The sequence below is a fragment of the Trachurus japonicus genome, chromosome 23 (genome assembly GCF_045865225.1).
Source record: "Trachurus japonicus isolate A0001 chromosome 23, Traja_1.0".
Lineage (NCBI taxonomy): Eukaryota > Metazoa > Chordata > Actinopteri > Carangiformes > Carangidae > Trachurus > Trachurus japonicus.
The window spans coordinates 9,644,663-9,665,512 of NC_140929.1; the positions used below are offsets into that span (position 1 = coordinate 9,644,663).

Below are 20,850 nucleotides of genomic sequence, written 5' to 3' on the forward strand. Positions count from 1 at the left end.
GGTGCGATTTGTGAAAAAAACAGAGGGGGGGATAGTTTGCGGTGGGTGGGTTTTCCTATAGTCACTTTTGTCCCCACCTCCGCACCTGACAACTACCGTTCTCAAACAGACTCTGGTCTCCTAGTGGACCGGGTCTGGCTCCGAGTTTGAGCAAGTGAGCAGAGACCCGACCAGTCCGACCCGTGTTGACCCTGGACCCGATGCGGTCGGACCGCGGCAAAAATAAATAAAAGAAAGCCTGTAGCTGTGTTCATAGAGACGTAACAGGTGTGGTACGACAAGCATGGTGATCAGCTGTGGGGTCATTGAATAGACTAGCCTACAGTAGGTCATTTCAATTTGCGCATCTGTGTTCTTTTCCTTTTTATTTTGTTTTATAACATTTAGGCTATATGCCCATCGAGAGTGAGTGAGCGAGCGCGGAGAGAAACAGCGGCACCAGATGATTGCCAACCGACAAAACTGAAATAAGACGGTAAAAGAGAGGAAAAACACAGAAAGACTTTGTCCCGAGGAAGGATCGGATGGTGGCCCAGGTTTAGTGATGAGGAAATGTCACTGTCCGCTGCGCATCTGTCAGCAGCTGCTCCAAACAGACAGTCACTAACTTTATTTTGAACAGATTAGATGTTGGTTTTGTTAACAGTGACTTGTTGCACCCAAAAATTATACAGACCCGACTACCGGCTTTTATTTGCTCAAACCTGGAGACAGACCCGACGCAGTGCAACCGGCATCTCGAGACTCGCCTTTTTTTTTTTTTTTTTTTGAGAATTTACAGTAGCCTGGGCTACATATGACGGTCTGGGAGACACTGTGCGCTACTGGAGGGGGGATGAGAAGGGGGGGGGGGTCCCCACGATCCCCCCCGGCAAATCGCACCCTAACTACCGTAGCCTACTTCTCAATACAATGGTTCATCATCGCAGTTCTTCCTAGACAAATACCAAGTCCAGTTGCTTTCGATTTAAAATCCCTTGAGATAACTATGACCCTGCCTGGACAAATGAGAATATTCACAGGCTCCCAGTCCAAGGTCAGTTAGTTGTCGCCTATAATATATTCTGCCTGTTGGTGGCGGTAACTAGAGTGCCTCACGCTTGTCAGCCGACGTAGTACGTAAGAAGAAGGCGACGCGTTGACGTCAGAAGGAGAAGTCGTGATGGCGGTTGATTTGACTCCTCGGTTTCGGAGGCTGAACAGTCAAACAAGAAGTTTTCGAGAAAATATACAACCCGGTAAGTTATCGCTAAACAAGTATCAAGCAGTATTAATGCCCTTTATCTTGACATTACGAGACGAACACAAGTTGAACTGTGAATATAAACGACCTCTCGTTACGTTAACGTGAGCCACGTAGCCGTGTTGACACTGTTGATCCTGGGAGAAACGTCTTTGCTTTTTTCGTGTATTAAGTGTTTTTTCTGGACACTAACATCTAAAGACTTTGTTTTATGAGCCAGAATATAATCTCCAAAAGTGATGGAGGAAGTATTGAATGATAGAGCGCAAAACAAACAAACATGTGGTTACAAGTAAAAGTGATCCAGCGACATGTTATTACTATTAAAAGTAAAAGTAAGAGTAGACATACCGGTATCCCCTGTGAGTTTTACACCATTACATATACAACATTATTGAATTATTATCACTAATGTGTAAGCAGCATTTTACTACTAAATCTGGTTTCATCTGATTTCATAATTGAAAAATAACTTGTGATTATAGCAGTCAGATAAATTGTCTTAATTTGATCTTAAAAGTTGTTGTTGGAGGTCTAATTTGTCATTCAAGATCTTCATTAATTCAGGACTAGACGCGTTTATGACTAATCTTTAGAATAACTTTTTATTTTATTTTAAGGTACACAAATAGAGTGAGTAAAGTCAGAGCTCCAGACTAACTTTTTTACGAGGTGGCTCCTAATAAGCGGAAAATTTAGGGACACACACTGTAAATCGACTAGTTGCAAAGCAAACATTTACTTTTCAATCTTGATCTTTACACACTATTGCCTACCACCTGTAATGACAGACAGATACCAGATTATTGAGTCGCCCCTTCAACAGTGTTAAAACAAACAAAACAAAGTGAATTTACTGGTTGCACATGTGCAAAGTAATGAACAATTCACTTGACGAAATGCCCCCATTGAGGGTCAGTCTGATGCCCTGAGTTAAGTCTTCTTACCTTGTCTCTTCTAATAGGTTTCTCGGGGCCCTTTGGTGCCACTCAGCTGTGGCACAACATCATCCAGGCCCTGCAGACCCAGGTGGAGGTGCGCCGCTGCAGGAGGCATCTACGCATCCATGCCGACTGCTTCACGGGCTCAGACGCCGTGGACGCCGTCCTCAGTTATTTGATGCAGAATGTGGTGTTCTGCACAAGCGAAGTGTCTCGCCTCAAGGCCGCTCGACTCTGCCAGGCTCTGATGGAGGCGAAGGTGTTTGAGTCGGTGGGCACGAAGCTGTTTCGCAGAGACAAGGACGTGGCCTTCGAAGACAGCAGCTGCAGCCTTTATCGTTTTCTGGAATACAAAGTGTTACCCGGCGTCTCCATGAAGGAGTGTGGGAGCGACACAGAAAACACGCCACCAAGAGAGTCTGGATTGAAGAGGAAGAAGAGCTCCAGGTTGGTTTTTTCATCTTGTATTTATTTTTTATTTTTTATTTTTTAGATTTAGATTTATTTTGCACAGGTAAAAGGAACAGTTTGATAATTTACAGTGTTGGAAGAGGCGAAAACTCAAAGAGTTTATTAGATGTCTCCATGAATAGTTAACAAACACAAAGAAGAAAAAGAAAACAGAACATGAACTATCAGAAATATAAATGAATGAAAAATTATCATAGGGAAATTACACAAAGAGGTAAACGATCAAAATATATGAATAATGAAACACAAGAACAATGTGAATAAACAGACAAAAAAAGAGTTTTAAGGAGATTACACAAAGAAAGTGTGTATCTTGTCATTTCTTCTGATTTATGCCAAAGCAGTTAAATTTACAGAGCAGAAATTAAATGATGTTTCAGACCTTCTTTGTAACCTTTTACAAAAAAAACTAAACAAAGCAGACCAGGGAAATATACAGATTTACAGTGTCATGGAAGCATTATACTAAAAACATTTGTTAATTTTTAAGTCTTTATTAATGATTCTCTCTGCAGGTTGAACGAACTGAGGACAATTTCCAATCCTCTTGCTGTTGGACCGTCAGATCGGAGGGTTGAGAGACTACTGAAGACCATCAACCTGCGACCCTCCATGTCCCCGGCTTTAAACACAACCCAGACTTCTTCTGCCTTTCTGTCCAAGGCTGGTAAGACGGAGATAAAATTTGCCTGTATGATGGGTTGGTTCCCTAATAAGGATATTAATGCTCAGGGTTGATTTGACCTCTGTTGTTTCTTTGACAGTGGTGGATGAGGTTTGGAAGCAGCAGACGCTCCTGCAGCTGCTGCAGATCGTGGAGCTGCCGATGCTGGACTGCATCCTGACTTCTCCTGCCAGGGTCCAGCCTCTGGCCTGCAGAGCTTCTCTGACCGCCCAGGACCTGGTTATCTCTAACACGTGTCTGGAGAGAGAGCTGCCTGACACGCTTAACTTGCCCCAGTTAGTGCTCCGATAAATACTTAAAGGGATAGTTCACCCAAAATTCAAATTGCACTCATTATCTACTCACCCTCATGTCGACTAAGGGCTCGGCGTAGCAGTGTAGCTGTGTCCATATAACGGTTGCAAATGGATACCAATTGTCTTTGTAACAAAAAGACACACCAAAAAACATCCAAATACCTCCATGCTGCTTGTATTGAAGCCCCGAAATGCGAAATTGTTCCGAAAAAAATTAAATAAGTCTATATTTCAAGCTTGTATGTAGCGGAAGCTCCTCTTCCTGGTCCGTCCAATTTCGCATTTCAGGGCTTCAATACAAGACGGATATTACATACGAGCAGCATGGAGGTATTTGGATGTTTTTTGGTGTGTCTTTTTGTTACGAAGACAGTTGGTATCCATTTGCAACCGTTATATGGACATGCACTGCTACGCCGAGACCCCCTGTAACTCAGAGAAGCCACGGAGGACTCTGAAACTTCTCCCAGCCCTTAGTCGACATGAGGGTGAGTAGATAATGAGTGCAATTTGAATTTTGGGTGAACTATCCCTTTAAAAGGCTTTTTGCAATTTGGACATGATCTGATCCTGATGGCACGCATTCAAAGAGAATATTAAATTAGAGTTTGCTCTACAGCTCAGATAATAAATGTGTATATATTATGTATGCCCTACGCCGCTGCCACAGTGACAGTGAAGTAATCCTTTGCTCTCTTTCATCGTGGTTTCATCTCAGGTTGGACGGCTGGTTGTCCGCCGCAGCAGACTGCCTGGAGCTGTTCCCCGATCAGCTGATCGTGGTTGCAGGGGAACAGCTCAGACAACAACACGCTCCTGTTGAGGAAGGCAGCGCCGAGCAGATGGCAAACCACAAGAGACTGCTCTTTGACACTATTTCCAAGTACTACAGCGGTCAGGAAAAGGCTCCACTTCTCTCAGGACGCTACCTAGATATACATGTTGCAATCCTGAAACTATTGGGTGAGAGTTCATTTTCGGGCAGTTTTGTTTTTAGTAACTCACCACTGTCATTAATTCCCCTCTCCCTGTGAGAATCTTACCCGTTTGTCTTGTTTCTTCTCAGATGAAGGGAAGATGCAGGACGCCATCAGAGCATCTCAGTTGTGCTTGCGTTTACTGGAGACGAGTGTGAGAGATGAGCTGCGGAGACTTCTGGCCCTCATGGCCACGGCAGCCCACCCAGATGCCTGTCGTCTGCAGAAACAAGTCAGCATACAGCTTTAGCATAAACAGCTTATCATTTCACTGAATTATTAATTAATTAATAATTCAGTGTATAGAGTGTATCTCTATTTGTAGGGTGTGAATAAGCAGTTAATGTGTTGTGATCTATTGTTGATTTCCTGGTATGTTTTTCCTGTCTTTCAGACTGATAACAGGGCCGTGGTCGGCCGTACTTTTCAGAGAGCGATTGTTCAGAATCACGAGCTGACTCGGCCTCAGAGTGAAACCCTGGTACTGTTTCTCATGGACAATCACACTGAGCTTTTCAAGGTACACTTCTGCTTTTTTTTATACATATATGTTGTTGGAAACTTTTGGTGTCACAAACATGCATTGATAAAGACAATGGGGAATTTGTATTTGTCATTCTATCATATGTTCATCATATGTTATCTCAAGGTCTTTGAATTGTGGTAGTTGCAAGATCAGTTTCATTCTTCATAAGTTTGGGTTCAGCTTTTTAAAAATTCCTCTCTCTCTCTCACTTCCTGTAATGAACACAGACGCCTACCTCTCTTATTGAAGCTGTGAGGAGAACCCTGAGGACGATGCAGCAGGGAAAAGACCCGGATTCAATTGCCAGTAAGTCAAATACAGCCACAACTGAATAGTACACATTCTTGACTGACATTACATGTTGCACTGTCACATGACCTAACAACTCAGGAGTTATACATCTATACTCTCAAAACCAAGTGTTAAGAACTATTTTGTGACTTAGAAATGGGACACCCCTTAATGCAGATACATCTTCAGACATCTGCCAGTTTAATCATAAGCCACAAGCGCAGCTATCATCGATGGGTCCATCAGGTCCATGTTTTCAAAATTGCTGTAGACTATCTGTCAGTTATTATTTTTTCGTAGCTTATAAATTAGTTGAGTTAGTTATAAGTTGATATTCAAACAAATAATCTGTATAAATACCACAACCATGGGCATATTCAGCTGAAAGTCACCACATACCACGGCTTATTGAAAGGTAATCACCAGCTGTAAGTATCGTTAGATAACTCTCCGGCAACGGGAGATGACATTAGCCCGGTCATCATTATCGGCGCAAACATTTTACGTAGGCTGGATGTAATCTTGATAAAACAACTTAACAACGACATTACCACCGAGAAAAATTAGCATTTTGTAACTAAAGGATAGCAACATGTCTTGTCCGCACCAGCCGGCTATTGACAACAGATCGTGAAATAAAAAATAAATGTAATGCAACAATGAGGTAAATAATCCATAAAATGGGCCTAAACTAAGATAATACAATGGTTCTTGTAATATTTATAGCTCTATTAACAAAGAAAATACTACATTCTGGGTAGCCCTTACTCCCAAGGGTGGTGTCTTCGCAGGAGTGCGCATTTTTAAGACTAAGGGTTAAGATAGGAATTGGGATTCACACCACAGTCCTGTGTGTATATATAACTAGATACTAGACATGTAGTAATGATCCTAAAGTGTTTTGTCCACATGGAGGCACTGTTGCTCTATGCGAAAAACCTCGTGTCATGTTTATTCTGCTCCAGTCAGCCTCCCTCTCCACTGTGTTTTGCAGCGTTCACCTTCTGCCAGCAGGTGACACCACAGGAGTACGAGGACCAGCGCGAGGCCACCACCCTGGAGAGTCTCAAACAGCTTCTTCATGACATTTCCTCCAGCAAGAGCATGTCTGTCAAGGAGAAGAGGAGGTTGCTCAAGGAGTTTGAAAAACACCACCCTGTGGTTTTCCTCCAGCATTTTTCCAGCACCTTCTGAAAACACACTAATTCACAGATTGGGTTTTTAGTTGACTTCGAAGGTGCACTTCACACAGCCAGTCTGCGATGGTACAGCGCTTACACTAAAGAATGAGATTTAATGCACATTGGAGCTCTGATGATACATGCTGGCCTTATAATTGAGCATGCTTTAAAAACTGGCACAGAGACACACTTATAATCTACTTTTCTCTGTTGTACATATAGATTTATAATGACAGTGTGGCTGTTCCTAAATATAGACAACGTTGCTGCAGCATTATTGTACAGCTGTGCCCTCTCCAAATTTGTTTAAATCTCCAGGGGGCTACAGTAGTTTTTTTTATTTGTAGTTATGCTGAAAGTTGTTTTATCTGCCATAGCACTGGGTCTGTTATCTGACTGATGAAGCCTTTTGAGATATTTGTCTATTTGCTGAAGGTAATGGGCTTTACATGAGACTGGTTTTTGCACTAGTTTATGAACAATGACGTATCAGTTCATCGGAGATATCAAGTGTCTAAATGGGAGTAGACTGAAGGCTGTGGGAACTCCAGCTGTTTGCAGTTGGTATTTGTTGAAGAATTTTTTTTTTAAATCCTACTAATTTTATGTTGCAGAAATGAATTATATATAAAGAATTGCTTTTTTTTAAAAAGTAAGTTGTACACATGATAAAAGGGATCACTGGAATTAAATCATCTCTTGAGTTTCATCAGCCATTCAGCCAGCTGTTGTGAGGCTGTATAAATAATGTACTAACTGGTGTAGGCTACTTGTACTTGCCGGTGAATGCATTGTGGTTTAAGTTGTTCTTTGTGTTAGATTTATTGGGGCTTTGGGAATTGAATTGTGTTTGTCAGAAATAATGATGTGCACTTTGATCAGGCATTAATATTTCTACATATCAAGTGAAGAATAATACTGGTATGGCAGCCATTTTGTTTCTTGTTTTACTGTAGTGTGCCATAGCGTGGCTGAGGAAAAATACTGAAACACTAATGTAGCTGAATGAAGTATAGCACAGTGTGTAACTTTTTGTTTTAGATGATACACAAAGATATTAATATTTTTTTGTTAAAAAAATTAACTTGAAATTAAATATGATGCGTCAGCAGAAAGGACACGATTAACCATAGCTCAGGTTAATAAATCATGTTTTAATTATATTGGTTTTAAATGCTTTTAGTGCCAGTAACTTGGTCAAGTAGCTCTTAGCTGAGACTTTAGGATTTTACTTGAAAGAGACATAAAAGACACTAATTTAATCTTTGGTAAAGCAGAGTTTTTATTTTATTTTACTGTTTTTAACTGATGACACTGGTTATACCAAAAGCAGTTTGCAGTCAAACCTCATATCTTCTCTTCTCTGCAAACAATGAAATCATGTTAGATTGCACTTTATGATGCTGAAACATGCTTTATTTTCTGTTAAACTAACACATCCAATAAAAATGTAATTCATCTCAGACAATAATGTCCCTGTTCACATTCTTTAGTCAGTGCATGAAGTCCACAGACCTTGAACCTTGGAGTGGTTGTTAGGGATACATTGATAAAACAGCCACTGTTGTATTTTGATTACGTTCATTATGTCAGCAAAGCAAAATTTTGTGCTTTTATAGTGTGCACCATTTAACTCTTATATTACAGTTTTATTGCAGGTATTACTAGATAATAACCAAGATGAGTGCATAAACAAGCCCAGTTTACTGTTAAAAATGTAGTTTTTAACCCTAAATTACAAAAATAAGCAAACAATTTAACAACAATATATGTTATTTGCTCTAAATTTGTGCTATTTCTATTTTGGTGGTCAAAATTTGCAGCTGTGAAGAGATGTTCAGTTTACAGTTTATGAACATACTGAGTGGCTCCAAAAGAAAGGATTTGTACAAACAAATGTACCGGGAACATCAGACAAGTGCTCCATATAATTCCACATAAATCGTATCAGAAAAAAAAAAAAAATTATGCAAAGGGATATGAGCAGCAGTACTAACATTATTAGAAAAATAATAATAGGCAAGTAAATAAAAAAAATTGACATGGGGATAAGAAGAAAAAGAAACTGATTAGGCATGCTGCTCCTATTTGAAAAGATTCTCATATAGATGTGTAGTTGTGATGCTTTGTTTAGTATCAATATATATTATATATGATGAACATATAATACATACATGTAATATTATATTTAATGTAATCCTTACATTAGTGTGTAAAAGAAAAAAAAAAGAAGCCACTCAGATGACGAGGACGCACCTGACGCCATCGACAAACCCGGAAGTAGGTTGTTAGTTCACTAGCGCACTGAGCTAACTCATTTCGTCTGCTGCTGGAAGACATGGGGGCTGTGTTTCACAGCTATTACTGACAGCGCTGCTGCCGAGAGTCCACATATCACAAGAAACAAAGCGGAGAGGACCTTTCATATTGAGGTAAGAAGCCGGAGGGGCTCTCTGGGGGGAAGTTTTGCACGGAAACAAGTGGTGTTTGAAGATATTGACAGCGATGTTAGTAACGTCAGTGTCTACTGGCTAGTTACGTTAGCTTTGACTACCGATGTCTGTTAGTGGGGAGAAAAAAGCCTTTCACGGATTACAGCGGTGATGCCAGTCTCCAGGCCTACAAAGGGAGATAATAAGGTTAAAAAATAAAGAAAAAATAGGTTTATAAAGGTAGTTGTTGACGGTTAACGACAGTGTTGTGCTAGTTGTGATGAACAGGCTAAACCACAGCTGAGCTAACTGAGCTAACATCAAAGCATGTCGCAACCGACACTTTTACTTGACAGTCACAGGAGGAAACGACAAATACAACATTTAAAAATACTTAAACTGAAGAATGAGGTGAATATTGTGATAAAACAAAGCGATTAACCTGTGTTTTCTTTATTATTAGTGTTATTATACGGCGGCTAACGTGCTAATGAGTGTGCTAGGCCAGGTGAGCTGCAGGTGACTGTCTCTCAGTTTACCTCTGGGCAACTGGTGTCGACTGATGTCACCTCATGCAACGTGAATAGACTGCTATTGTAAAAAATAAAAACGTTATTGCAACGTCGGGACTCTAGCAAAAAAAAAGAAAAGAAAAAACCTTTAAACTTGTTGCTGATAAAAGCTTTTTTGGCTCAAGCTTAAAAAAGTTATTGATTAATAATTAAGACTTGTTACCAGCAGGGCTCTGCATCTGTTATACAATAACTCTTATTTGGCTTTGTGTCTGCGTGGCCCTTGTGTCTATCATGAAGTGAGTAATGAACAATGACACAGTTATTGCTGCTACAGTGTTTTCTGCTCATTCTTCCATAGATGAGTAATTCAGGCTAGAAATACCTGCTTTGACTATTATGATGATGATGATGATGAGCACAGTTTCACATCTTCCTATTTGAGGTTGAATTGTTTCGGGGTGAGGATTGAGGAGATCTGGCTGCTCCAGAAAATGTGCGAAATGAAGGGGAGAGAAAACTTCAACAAAGCTGACAGCATCCGATGGAGCTGTGCTGATAGACTACATAGGTTTCCAGGTTTTTTTTTTGGAGTGGCATATTGTTAGATCAGTTGGCACCGGCTGAGCATACACAAGCTCTGGGGGTGGGACTGTATATAGCACAAGCAGGAGTTCCCATTAACAGAATTGGTTATGGTACGTGTTGGCAGAGACCTACAAATTTGGATATATATAGTCACTGTGCTTTTAAGTTGCTGATGTGTTGTGGGGAAGGAGAACATAACTGTGGTGTGCCTGAGTTTGGCTCTGAGTCGTTTTTTTTATTTATTTCTGTGGACTGCTTGGACTATTGTGGTGCTTATTTCTTGTCAACCGGACGCTGGTGGCACTTTGATGTGCAAATTTTCAAGCAGGTGCATTGGAGTGCATGTCTAATGGATTGTTAAAGGCTTTTTACTTTGCTAGAAAAGTGTTACGCTACGGCTGTTTCTTTGAGTGATAGCGAAGACGTGTTGTTTTGACACTCCACCAAGTCAGTAACTCTCAGTGAATGCTTGTGTTTTCTGTAATTGCTTACCTGTCCTTGGTGGTCCGTCATCTGCCCTTCTTTGCACTAGCTGCCAGTTCAGGCCTGAACATGGAGTCGATGCTGAACAAGCTAAAAAGCACCGTCACTAAGGTGACAGCTGACGTCACCAGTGCTGTCATGGGCAACCCGGTGACACGGGAGTTTGAGGTTGGACGACATATTGCCAGCGGGGGTCCCGGCCTGTGCTGGAGGATCTACAATGGCACCAAGAAGTCCACCAAACAGGTGGGAGTTAATATCAATTTAATTCAATTTAAATTCAGAGTTAAAGGGATAGTTCAACATTTTGGCAAACTGGCCCATTCATCCCTATAGTCATAGCAGTAGGTTCATTACCTTTAATTGTCGATGCAAGCTATTTTTAGAACGGTGGAGCAGAGCTGCAAACTGCTCAGAGCTACGCCACAGAGGCTCATGGGATTTCTTGGTTTCCACTCTCTTTCTTGGTTTAACTCATCAAATACACAATCCAACACTCCAAAATGCTCTCGTGGACAAGTTAACCCTAACCCAATTAAAGGTAATGAACCTACTGCTATGACTACAGGGATTATGGCAATGGGCCAAAATGTTGAATTATCCCTTAAAATTCAGAGTTAAATGGATAAATCAGTCAAGGTGCAGCAGAGGATTTTTTTTCCTGCCAGAAATAACTGTTGCACTTGATATGACTGATTTCAGCACCTTGTTGTTTTGTCTTTGATCCGCCAGGAAGTGGCCGTGTTTGTGTTTGATAAGAAGATGATTGACAAGTATCAGAAGTTCGACAAGGACCAAATCATTGACTCGTTGAAAAAAGGCGTGCAACAGCTGACCAGACTGCGTCACCCCCGTCTCCTGACTGTGCAGCATCCTCTGGAAGAGTCACGGTGATTAACACACACACACAAACACACACAAACACACACAAACACACACGAGCACATAGACCAAGGACAAATTGGATGAGTCACACCTCAAAGAGGGGACCTGACATTCAAGAGAAAAAAAAATTGATAACAGATCTGTTTGTCTGCCTCTGTCTGCGCGTTTGTGAGCAGAGGCTTGTCATCATCAAAAGAGTCTATAGATTACCACATGAATAATGCACACACACCCTCTGGGGGAAAAATATGGTTTTCTTCTGCTTCCTTTCTTTCTACTTCTGTTTTTTCTAACTTCCACCTAGGGCAGCTCTCAGCACACAGTACTCTTCTGTCTCTGTTTTTTTTTTTTTTTGCCTTTGGTCGTGTCGTTAATTGTCTGTGTCTGATGAAGAATAATAACAGCTTAACATCTAATGAGCTGTTATCTGATGTCATTCCCTCTGTGTGTGGCCCTCAGAGACTGTCTGGCGTTCTGCACAGAGCCAGTGTTTGCGAGTCTGTCCAACGTGCTGGGCCAGTGGGACAACCTGCCCAGCCCCGTGCCCAACGACATCAAGGAGTACAAACTGTATGATGTGGAGACCAAGTACGGCTTGTTACAGGTGAGAGACGGCAGAGTGACACACATTGTTGTTCATCATCTACCTACGTACAATCCTCGGTCTGTTGATGTTTTCACAGAACAGAAGAAGTTGTCATCATTTCTACGAGCACACTAAATCCTAGTTGTCTGGCAGGTTTCAAAACCATGTAGTCAACATGTGGAAGTCCACATGCTGTTGCTTCACCCTTCACAGTTTATGCTGTTGTCTGACATGCCACAGTTTGTATTGGTTGAAGAAGGGGATTTATAGCTCAGAAGGCTGGAGAATACCTGAAGCGTTTATAGAGTTGTGGTTACACTGCTTATTTTGCAACTGCATAATACTCCTAGGATTATTACATTACAGAGTCATGATCACATACACATGCACATACAGGTTTATCCCGGATGTTTGCTTTGCTATTCAGTGGCTGTTTTTCTGTTTCTATCTGTCATGTTCTTAATTTTCCCACACGTTTTTATTTTTCTGTCTCCTCAGATCTCGGAGGGGTTGTCTTTCCTCCACAGCGGGGTCAAAATGGTCCATGGCAACCTGTGTCCAGAGAACATCATCCTCAACAAGAGCGGAGCGTGGAAGATCATGGGCTTCGACTTCAGCATCTCCTCCGCAAACCCCTCAGAGGCCGAGGTATTTGTTCCCTCTGTACTTCCTGCAAGAGGCTCTGACAAACTGACCTCCAGCTGTTCTCAAACTTCTCATATCCTCTCATCCCCTTCAGCCCAAATACACATGTAAAGAATGGGAACCCAACCTGCCTCCACTCTGCCTCCCCAACCCCGAATACCTGGCCCCCGAGTACATCCTGTCTGTCAGCTGCGACGCGGCCTCGGACATGTACTCGCTGGGCGTGGTTGTGCATGCACTCTTCAACGAGGGCAAGCCTGTTTTCCAAGTCAACAAGCACGACATTTTTAAGAGTTTCAGCAGGCAGCTGGACCAGGTGAGTGGAGGTGTGCGAAATGTGGAAGCACAACAAATGGCCGGACTGACTCATAGTCGCGGTAAATCTTTTATAGCAGCTCGTAGCGCAGGCAGATGTCTTGTCCAAACCAAAGAATGTTTGAAATAACATATTTGATGATAGCGCCATGACTCACAGGGTGTGAAGCACACACTTCAAAAAGGTGCTAGATCAAACAGGTTAAAGGGAGCCAAAAATAAGAAAATGATCAGCTCACGGTGCCAATAGCTCCCAGAAATTTATTAAAATGGCAGTGTTTCTATCTGATCTTCTTCAGGCAACAGAACATTAGTATTTTATAAAATTTCTAGGAGCTATTACCACAGTGTACCATTTTTGTGTCTGTGTGACTTGACACTGCTGCTCCTGCTCCAAACTAAAGTGCAATTTCTTTTATAAATCAAGTCATTTTGTGCATCACAGATTCTTTAAAAAAAAAGATGTGTGCTGTATTTAAAAAATGTCAAACACAGAGTTTTTTTTTCTCTTTCTTGACTTTTGTCTTTTCTAACTGTAGCTGAGCACCATGAATCCAGCGCTGCTCAACAAGATCCCTGAGGAGGTCCGGGAGCACGTCAAAATGCTGCTCAGTGTCACGCCTAATGTGCGGCCTGACGCAGACCAGATGACCAAGGTTTGTCTTGTTACAAGCTACTCATGCATTAAGATGATTTATGTCAACCATTTGAAATGTTTTCTGACTTTTATTCGATGACGCATTTCTTATTTTCCATCTTCTTTGTGATTCAGATTCCGTTTTTTGACGACGTGGGCGCTGTGACTCTTCAGTACTTTGACTCCCTCTTCCAAAGGGACAACCTACAGAAGTCTCAGTTCTACAAAGGCCTCCCCAAAGTGCTGCCCAAGCTGCCCAAGGTGAATGCTCGTGAAGCGTTTGCAGTGAAATCGTGCACAAAATAAGACGCTTCTCCAACTCAATTTTTGTTCCTGTTTTCACAGAGAGTGGTCGTCTATCGGATTTTGCCGGCGTTGACCTCCGAGTTCGTCAACCCGGACATGGTTCCCTTTGTGCTTCCCAACGTGCTCCTGATCGCCGAGGAGTGCACCAAGGACGAGTATATTCGTCTCATCTTGCCCGACCTCACACCTGTTTTCAAGCAGCAGGAGCCTATTCAGGTAGGCAGAGCAGTGCAGTGGTCCACCAACACCACCGATTGGCTGTAACTTTATAATCTAAGCATGTTTTACTAAGCACATGATTCTACCTCAGCTAATGTGCCCTTTTAAAAAAAAAAACCCTCTATAAAGTTGTTTTCTCCCCTCTGGCGGTTTTTAAGTTTGAGATTTTGAAAGTGACATGAACCAGTGAAATACGACCTGACTAAAAGTGCATGCTCTGTGTGTGCTCAGTCTGTTGCTTTATCAAGACGTGTCTTTCTCTGTATCTTTCTTTCCATGCCTCCTCAGGCTAGTAATATGGTGAGTGGTTTCTGTTGTGAATAAGCCCCAGTTACATCAGCTAGTGTATCTGTTGTGTTGTTGGCGTTGTGCTACTAAAAGCTGTACTAATGCCACTGCAGTCACAGTCTGTCCTCACCTTCACTTACTCCCATACTCACAAAGAGAAAATGCAAAATACAAAGAAAACGCTCTCTTGCTTTTGACTCTTGGTTTCCTAACCGTGTCTCTGTGCTGTGCAGATCCTGCTGATCTTCCTGCAAAAGATGGACCTGCTGTTGACCAAAACGCCACCGGAGGACATTAAGAACAGTGTGTTGCCGATGGTCTACCGAGCTCTGGAAGCACCTTCAGTACAGATCCAGGTGCAGTTGCTCAGTATTAACTTGAAGCGGTTAAAGACGGTTATTATTAATCACCAAATAAGTCATGACCATGATTTTTGAAATGGCCAAATCTATCAAAAAGTATATTTTTAGACTTGTTTTAGACAGAATAGTTGCCAGTTTTTACTTCACTGTTGTGTATTTTTAGCGCCCACTCACAAATCTTGGAACATTTTTATTTTATTTTTTGTCCCCTGCTGGTGCTGTTCGTCTCTTTTTAGTGTTATCTTGAGAGAACAATAAGGACGGATGCTGTGTTTGGCATCATAAAAGTGTCACATTTCATAACATCTTATCTGTGGCTTTGCAGGAGCTGTGCCTGAACATCATCCCAACATTTGCCAACCTGATTGACTACCCGTCAATGAAGAACTCCCTCATCCCTCGGATCAAATCAGCCTGCCTACAGACCTCCTCGCTAGCTGTGAGTCTTTATTAGCTTTTCTCTGCTCTCGTCTCCTATCTGGCAAGTCCTGCCCCAACAAAATGTATGTCTTTGCTTTTGCCCTTGTCTCTTACTTCCTCCACTGCCTGCATCCAGCTGTGTTTATATTCTGACTTTGTCTCCATGTGCATTTTCTTTTCTTACTGTATAGGTACGAGTCAACTCCCTGGTGTGTCTGGGGAAGATTTTGGAGTATCTAGACAAGTGGTATGTCATCGATGAGATCCTGCCCTTCCTACAGCAGATCCCCTCCAGGGAACCAGCGGTACTCATGGGCGTTCTTGGTAACTGGACTCTCTGCTCCACCTCTCAAACTGTTCAGCTCCCTATGGATTTACTTAATGATCAATTATTCACCTTCCCTTTTCCTCATTTTAGGAATCTATAAATGCACCTTTACCCACAAGAAGCTGGGCATTCCCAAAGAGCACCTTGCAACCAAGAGCCTGCCCCACCTCGTCTCTCTTAGTATAGACAACAACCTCAACCTGAATCAGGTACTGCACAGCCAGCACACCTTTTACTTCAGTAACATTAATAACCAAATGGTGGTTTATTCATTTTATATAATCTGCTTTACTGTTTTTAAATGATCTGATCTGTGATCTGTGTTTCAGTTTAACTCGTTCATGATGGTCATACGGGACATGCTGAGCCGCATGGAGGCTGAACACAAGACCAAGCTGGAGCAGCTGCACGTCATGCAGGAGCAGCAGAGGTATCTGTGTTGATTTAATTCTCCCTGCAGAGTAGACTCTGTCTTTGGTTATTAGCCACATAAACATAAATATTAATGGGAAGTACAAATTAGATAAGACATTGGGGAATTGGATTTCTAATGAACAGTCACTACTGATCACATTAATAGGATGATAGTAAAATTTTCCATTCAAATTCCTTCCTTTTTCTGATTTTCATTGCCGTCTCTTAACAGAAGTATAAACATTACAAACCCTGGGGGCCAATCAGAGGAGACCAAGAGCCCACCAAGCTCTGTCAACCAGGTAAGAAGTCAACAGGTCAAAGATCATGGGTATCCTTACTGAGAGAAATGTCTTTTTTTTGCTTTAAAAGACCCTGAACAGACTGGAGGTGTTTTCCTCTCTGTGCAGCGGTGATTGCTTTCACCACTTTGCATTTTTCTGCTTTCAGATTGATGATATCTTTGGTAGCACGGGGGTTAATGGGAAAGAGAATGGATCTGCGGCAGCATCGTCAGCAGCCTCGCAGCCTAATAGGGTATGGAAATGATTTCACACCTCATTTCCAGGAAATCTCACCTTTGCTTATTTAGCATGTAGCGCAACCTGTTCATCACGCGCTCTCTCTGTCTCTCTTCCTCTGAACCGCCCTAGATGTCTCTGACTCTAGAGGAGAAGCAGCGATTGGCTAAGGAGCAGGAACAAGCAGCCAAACTGAGGAGCCAGCAGCCGTTGGCGCCGCAGACGATCAGACCAGCCGCCACCACCAACTCACAGGTACAAACAGCACACAACACAAAGTCGTGCTCGAACGCCAACGACCTGTGACTAGGGATGTCACGATTATTGTCAGAGAAATAATCACGGTATTACGATTATCACGATTATTATGCCTTGATTAATTTCACAACACTATTAATGTGTAAAATCAAATATAGTTAAAATATACATTACTAATTATAAAATATTTTAAATATCTATTAAAATATGACCAATTATTAATCCGCCAGGTGAAGTGTCATTGATACCAAATGTTAAAGTTAATTTTAATCTTTTTTTTAAAATTACAAATGACACTCTAGCATTTAAAGCAGAAGTAAGCGGAATGTTTGTGTTAATATAAGTCTTAAATAGTTATATCTTCCGACAGCAATCACTTACATAGAGTGTTTGGTCTGAAACTCGGGTCTGTCAGTCACTCTGCTCTGCTGTAAGCCGAGGAGAAAACTTTCCTTGTATCCTACAACCTTTATCCAATGAGGAGAGAGAACGGCATAAAGGGGCGGTCCTCTCTGTGTGTGCAGCCAAGGGATGCGCGTGAATGTGGTGACGTAGGGACGAGGGCGGGGACTGCTAACTCCATCGGCTGACAGGCAGTTAGCCAAAACGACCGGATCGCTTACTTCTGTTTTAAATTCCTACCAATTCAGTGTTACGTTAGATAAATGGACCAGTATCTGTGCATTTACCTTTACTTTGGCGCACATCTGCCAACACGGTTCATATATCATACATCATAGATCTTTTTTTAAAAAGTGAAACCAAGTTATTGTGACATCCCTACCTGTGACTAAACCCCCTCCTGTTTAACGTTGCAGACCAAGGATCTGACCAGCAGCCTTCTCAACAGCATGACGTCACTGAACAGCCTGTCTCTGGCCAACGCGGCGCGACCGGCCCCCGTGCAGGGCGCCACCATCGCTGCCTTCCCCTCCACCGCCCCCATGGTCGGCTCCATGGGCGCCTCGGTCTCCAACGGCTTCAACCCGCCGATGGGCTTCCACGCAGCAGGAGGCGGCGGCGGCGGCGGCGGCGGCATGGGGATGGGCATGCGGCCCGCGGGCCCCGGCCTCTACGGCGGCATGCCCACCGCCACCAGCACCCCGAACTTTGGCGCTCTCACGCAGAACCAAGCGACCATGGGGCAGACGAACAAAGCCCCCGATCTGTCGGCCTTGGACAATCTTTTTACATCCAACAAGCCCAAAGTCACCCTCAACCAGATGGGTCCGCCGGTTGCGGCGCCCGGACCCGGTGGCGCCCCGTGGCTCAATCAGTTCGGTTCGGCCCAGAACGCTCAGACTCCGATGCCGGGCGCGGCGGTGGGAATGGGAGGGGTGCCGAGCGGGTTCGGGATGCAAGCGAACCCCTTTTTCAGCCCGCAGAACTTTTCCCAACCCGCCGCCGCCGCGCCGAGCATGAACCAAAGTGGAATTAAACATAGCGCATCCGTCAACAACGACCTGAAGGATTTATTCGGCTAATTCTAAGATGAAAATGGAAAAAAAAGACGCCGGGTTGAGTTTATTCTTTTATTAACTGTGGACGAAAGGAGAGGCTGAAGAGACTCTGGTTTGAATGTGAAGATTTACTAGAAAAATCCTTTACAGAATGTCGCAGTCTGTGTTTTTAATCTGACCTGGTTTAGATCTGAATCTCGCTCACAGTCGGCCGGCGAGTCGTTCGCCCGCACTCGATTTCCATTTCTACTTGACCAGAAGGACAAATAGCTCGGGGGGCTGTGGTGGTGGTAGCGGTGGGAGGGGGGTGGGGGTGGGGGGGACGACAACTTCTTCTATGCTGTGCTCTTTCAAAATGCTGGGGGTTTCCTACTGTTTTTGTACTTGACAATGACATTATTGGGAGTCCAAATGCCGTGGGTTGAGGACGGTAAATCCCAACTCAGTTTATTCAGGAAGGTTTTGTGTTCATTTCATTTCATGAATGACTGAGTGGATCGAGTGAATTTCACCTCCTGAACAAGTTGCATCACAATCGCCCGCAACAATTGGCAGATAAATGACGGGTGACAAAACAAAACAAAACAAAAAGAAAAAAAAAATGGCCTAAGTGCCGCACATCTGCTCACTTTTCAAGCTTCTGTACCGTTTTATGGTTCCTCCAGACTATTTTTAGGATTTGCTGCATGTCTAAAGTGATCAGAGGGTTGGCTTGAAAACAAATACTGCACACACACCAAAACGTTTCGAGTGTAGCACCAACGAGCCGGCGGTCACTGATCTGCATCCAGGAGGCTCCTCCGTGGAGACTTCCTGAAAGGAGGAGAAGGAGGGGGAGTGGGGGGTTGCAATTTTACTGGGGCAAACGGAGTAACCCCCCCTCTCCCTCATCCCTCTGCAGTCCATCTCCATGGTAACTGTTCTCCTGCTGCAGCATTTCCATTTATTTTGAGAACACAAACTGGACTTATGATCCAGTTTGTGTTTCCTCATTGTTCTTGTTGACATAGAGGAGAGGAGGGGGGTTCGTTTTGTCCGGTCAAAGTTGCTGAAACCATTTCACCTCCTTTTCTTTCTTTTTTTAGTAACAACAAGAACAAAAAAAGAAAAACATGTGATCTGTTTGAATCTGTAAATGCAGCACGAATGACTCATGTGTCTGACAGTGACTGAGGATGTGTGGAGTAGCTATTACAAGCAGTGTCCTTTTTTTTTTCTTTCTTTTTTTTTAGATGCGGATGCTGAAAGCGATTTAAAAAGGACCATATGCGCTGCTTAGGCTCTTGTGCCTTACATGGCTACATGTGAAAAACCAGACAGACAGCTTCCATCTGTTACCCAAGTATTAATATTTTCCCTCTCAATCAGCTGTCTGCCCTTTTTGCTTCTCAAATCACTTACTTGCTTTCTTGCATGTTACTGAACTGGACCACTTTTTATTTTCTAACAATTCCTAATTACTCAAGTGACCAATGGCGTTAAATTTCACACATCCAGCTCCGGGATTTACCCTGATGAGTTTTTTTTTTTTGCTTTTGCTTTTTTAAAGGAGCTGTGGATCTTGCCGTGTATAATTTCTGTTGATCAATTTGTACAGTGAAGAAGATATCACTATATATTTTGATTTCAGCACTTTCCAGCTGTCAGAGGACCCGTGCTGGCGACATTATGTTATGAAGTGTAAATATATAGTTATTTAAAAAAAAAAAGAAAAGCTATAGCTCTGTGAGGGCCTTGGCATTTTTATGTTCTTGTGATAATGGTTAAGAGGCCTTAGATGAGTCGTGTGCAATAATCCTTATTGGTTGTTGAGGGTGCATATCGATCGATGTGTCCTTACCTTCATCTTCATTGACCTACAAGAACTAATAATAGGACTGTCTTGATTTTTTCTAAACAGCTTAACATCAATGTGTACTCATTCTAAATCTTGTTTTTTGAAGGAAATGACACCGTTTTAGGGTTTTTAGATGCACCTCGGTCACACTGTGTTTCTGCTGACAATGATTGTTGTTAACATGCTGAAGTGTAACGTCTTTAATCGGATTCTGTTTCTGTGTAAAAAAAGAAAAAACCACGAGGTGAGATTAAACCTTCTCTCCGGCCGCATGGCAGTGTTACCGCGCTTGTGAATTTGGCTCTTCAGGTTCTGTTTGTTTTTCTTCTCTTTTTTTTATTTTCTTCTCATACACGACTACAAAAATGTCTGCGACCGTCTTCATCTGTAGATCGACGTAGCCTACAAATTATAGTATGTGGCAGTTTTCATTTAGTCACAAAACGGGACGAGATCCTGGCAGAATCCCCAAAGCAGAAAACCTAAATCTTATTCTTCTACGAGATCGTTTGTATACTACTACTGCTGTCATATGTGTAGTGTGGCCCGTGTTTTCTGTGTTCAGGTGCTGGTTTCTGAAATGGTTCAATGAAAATCTGTACATATAAAGGAAAGTACACAATCTAATACTCTCAAAGGTTGTGGTCATTATTTGTGCAACAGCTTTTAGACCCTTGAGTTCAACTAAGTTTGATTTAGAAAAGAAAAACAAACCACAAACTGCTTACAAGGCATTGCATTAC

General features: G+C 42.5%; 2 protein-coding genes across 3 annotated transcripts; both read left to right on the plus strand.

Moving 5' to 3' along the window:
• Positions 1 to 1,139: 1,139 nt before the first annotated feature.
• depdc4 (DEP domain containing 4) lies at positions 1,140 to 7,192 on the plus strand. Its single transcript, XM_085769526.1, has 9 exons — positions 1,140 to 1,238; positions 2,208 to 2,631; positions 3,171 to 3,322; positions 3,420 to 3,615; positions 4,355 to 4,599; positions 4,703 to 4,845; positions 5,008 to 5,133; positions 5,367 to 5,445; positions 6,425 to 7,192. Exons 1-9 carry the CDS (start codon positions 1,163 to 1,165, stop codon positions 6,622 to 6,624), a joined length of 1,641 nt encoding a protein of 546 aa, XP_085625652.1. The 5' UTR covers positions 1,140 to 1,162; the 3' UTR covers positions 6,625 to 7,192.
• A 1,695-nt stretch (positions 7,193 to 8,887) lies between these two features.
• scyl2 (SCY1 like pseudokinase 2) lies at positions 8,888 to 20,734 on the plus strand. Of its 2 annotated transcripts, none has more exons than XM_085768758.1 (18): positions 8,888 to 9,043; positions 10,676 to 10,872; positions 11,359 to 11,516; positions 11,971 to 12,115; positions 12,596 to 12,745; positions 12,837 to 13,058; positions 13,597 to 13,713; positions 13,830 to 13,955; positions 14,040 to 14,228; positions 14,741 to 14,863; positions 15,195 to 15,308; positions 15,481 to 15,613; positions 15,708 to 15,826; positions 15,947 to 16,047; positions 16,264 to 16,333; positions 16,482 to 16,568; positions 16,685 to 16,807; positions 17,629 to 20,734. In XM_085768758.1, the coding sequence occupies exons 2-18, from the start codon at positions 10,696 to 10,698 to the stop codon at positions 18,292 to 18,294; spliced, it is 2,820 nt and encodes a 939-aa protein (XP_085624884.1). In that variant the 5' UTR covers positions 8,888 to 9,043; positions 10,676 to 10,695; the 3' UTR covers positions 18,295 to 20,734. The 2 variants fall into 2 exon arrangements, with proteins under 2 accessions (XP_085624884.1, XP_085624885.1); XM_085768759.1 differs by having other exon boundaries at positions 14,040 to 14,216.
• The last annotated feature ends 116 nt before the right edge of the window (positions 20,735 to 20,850 follow it).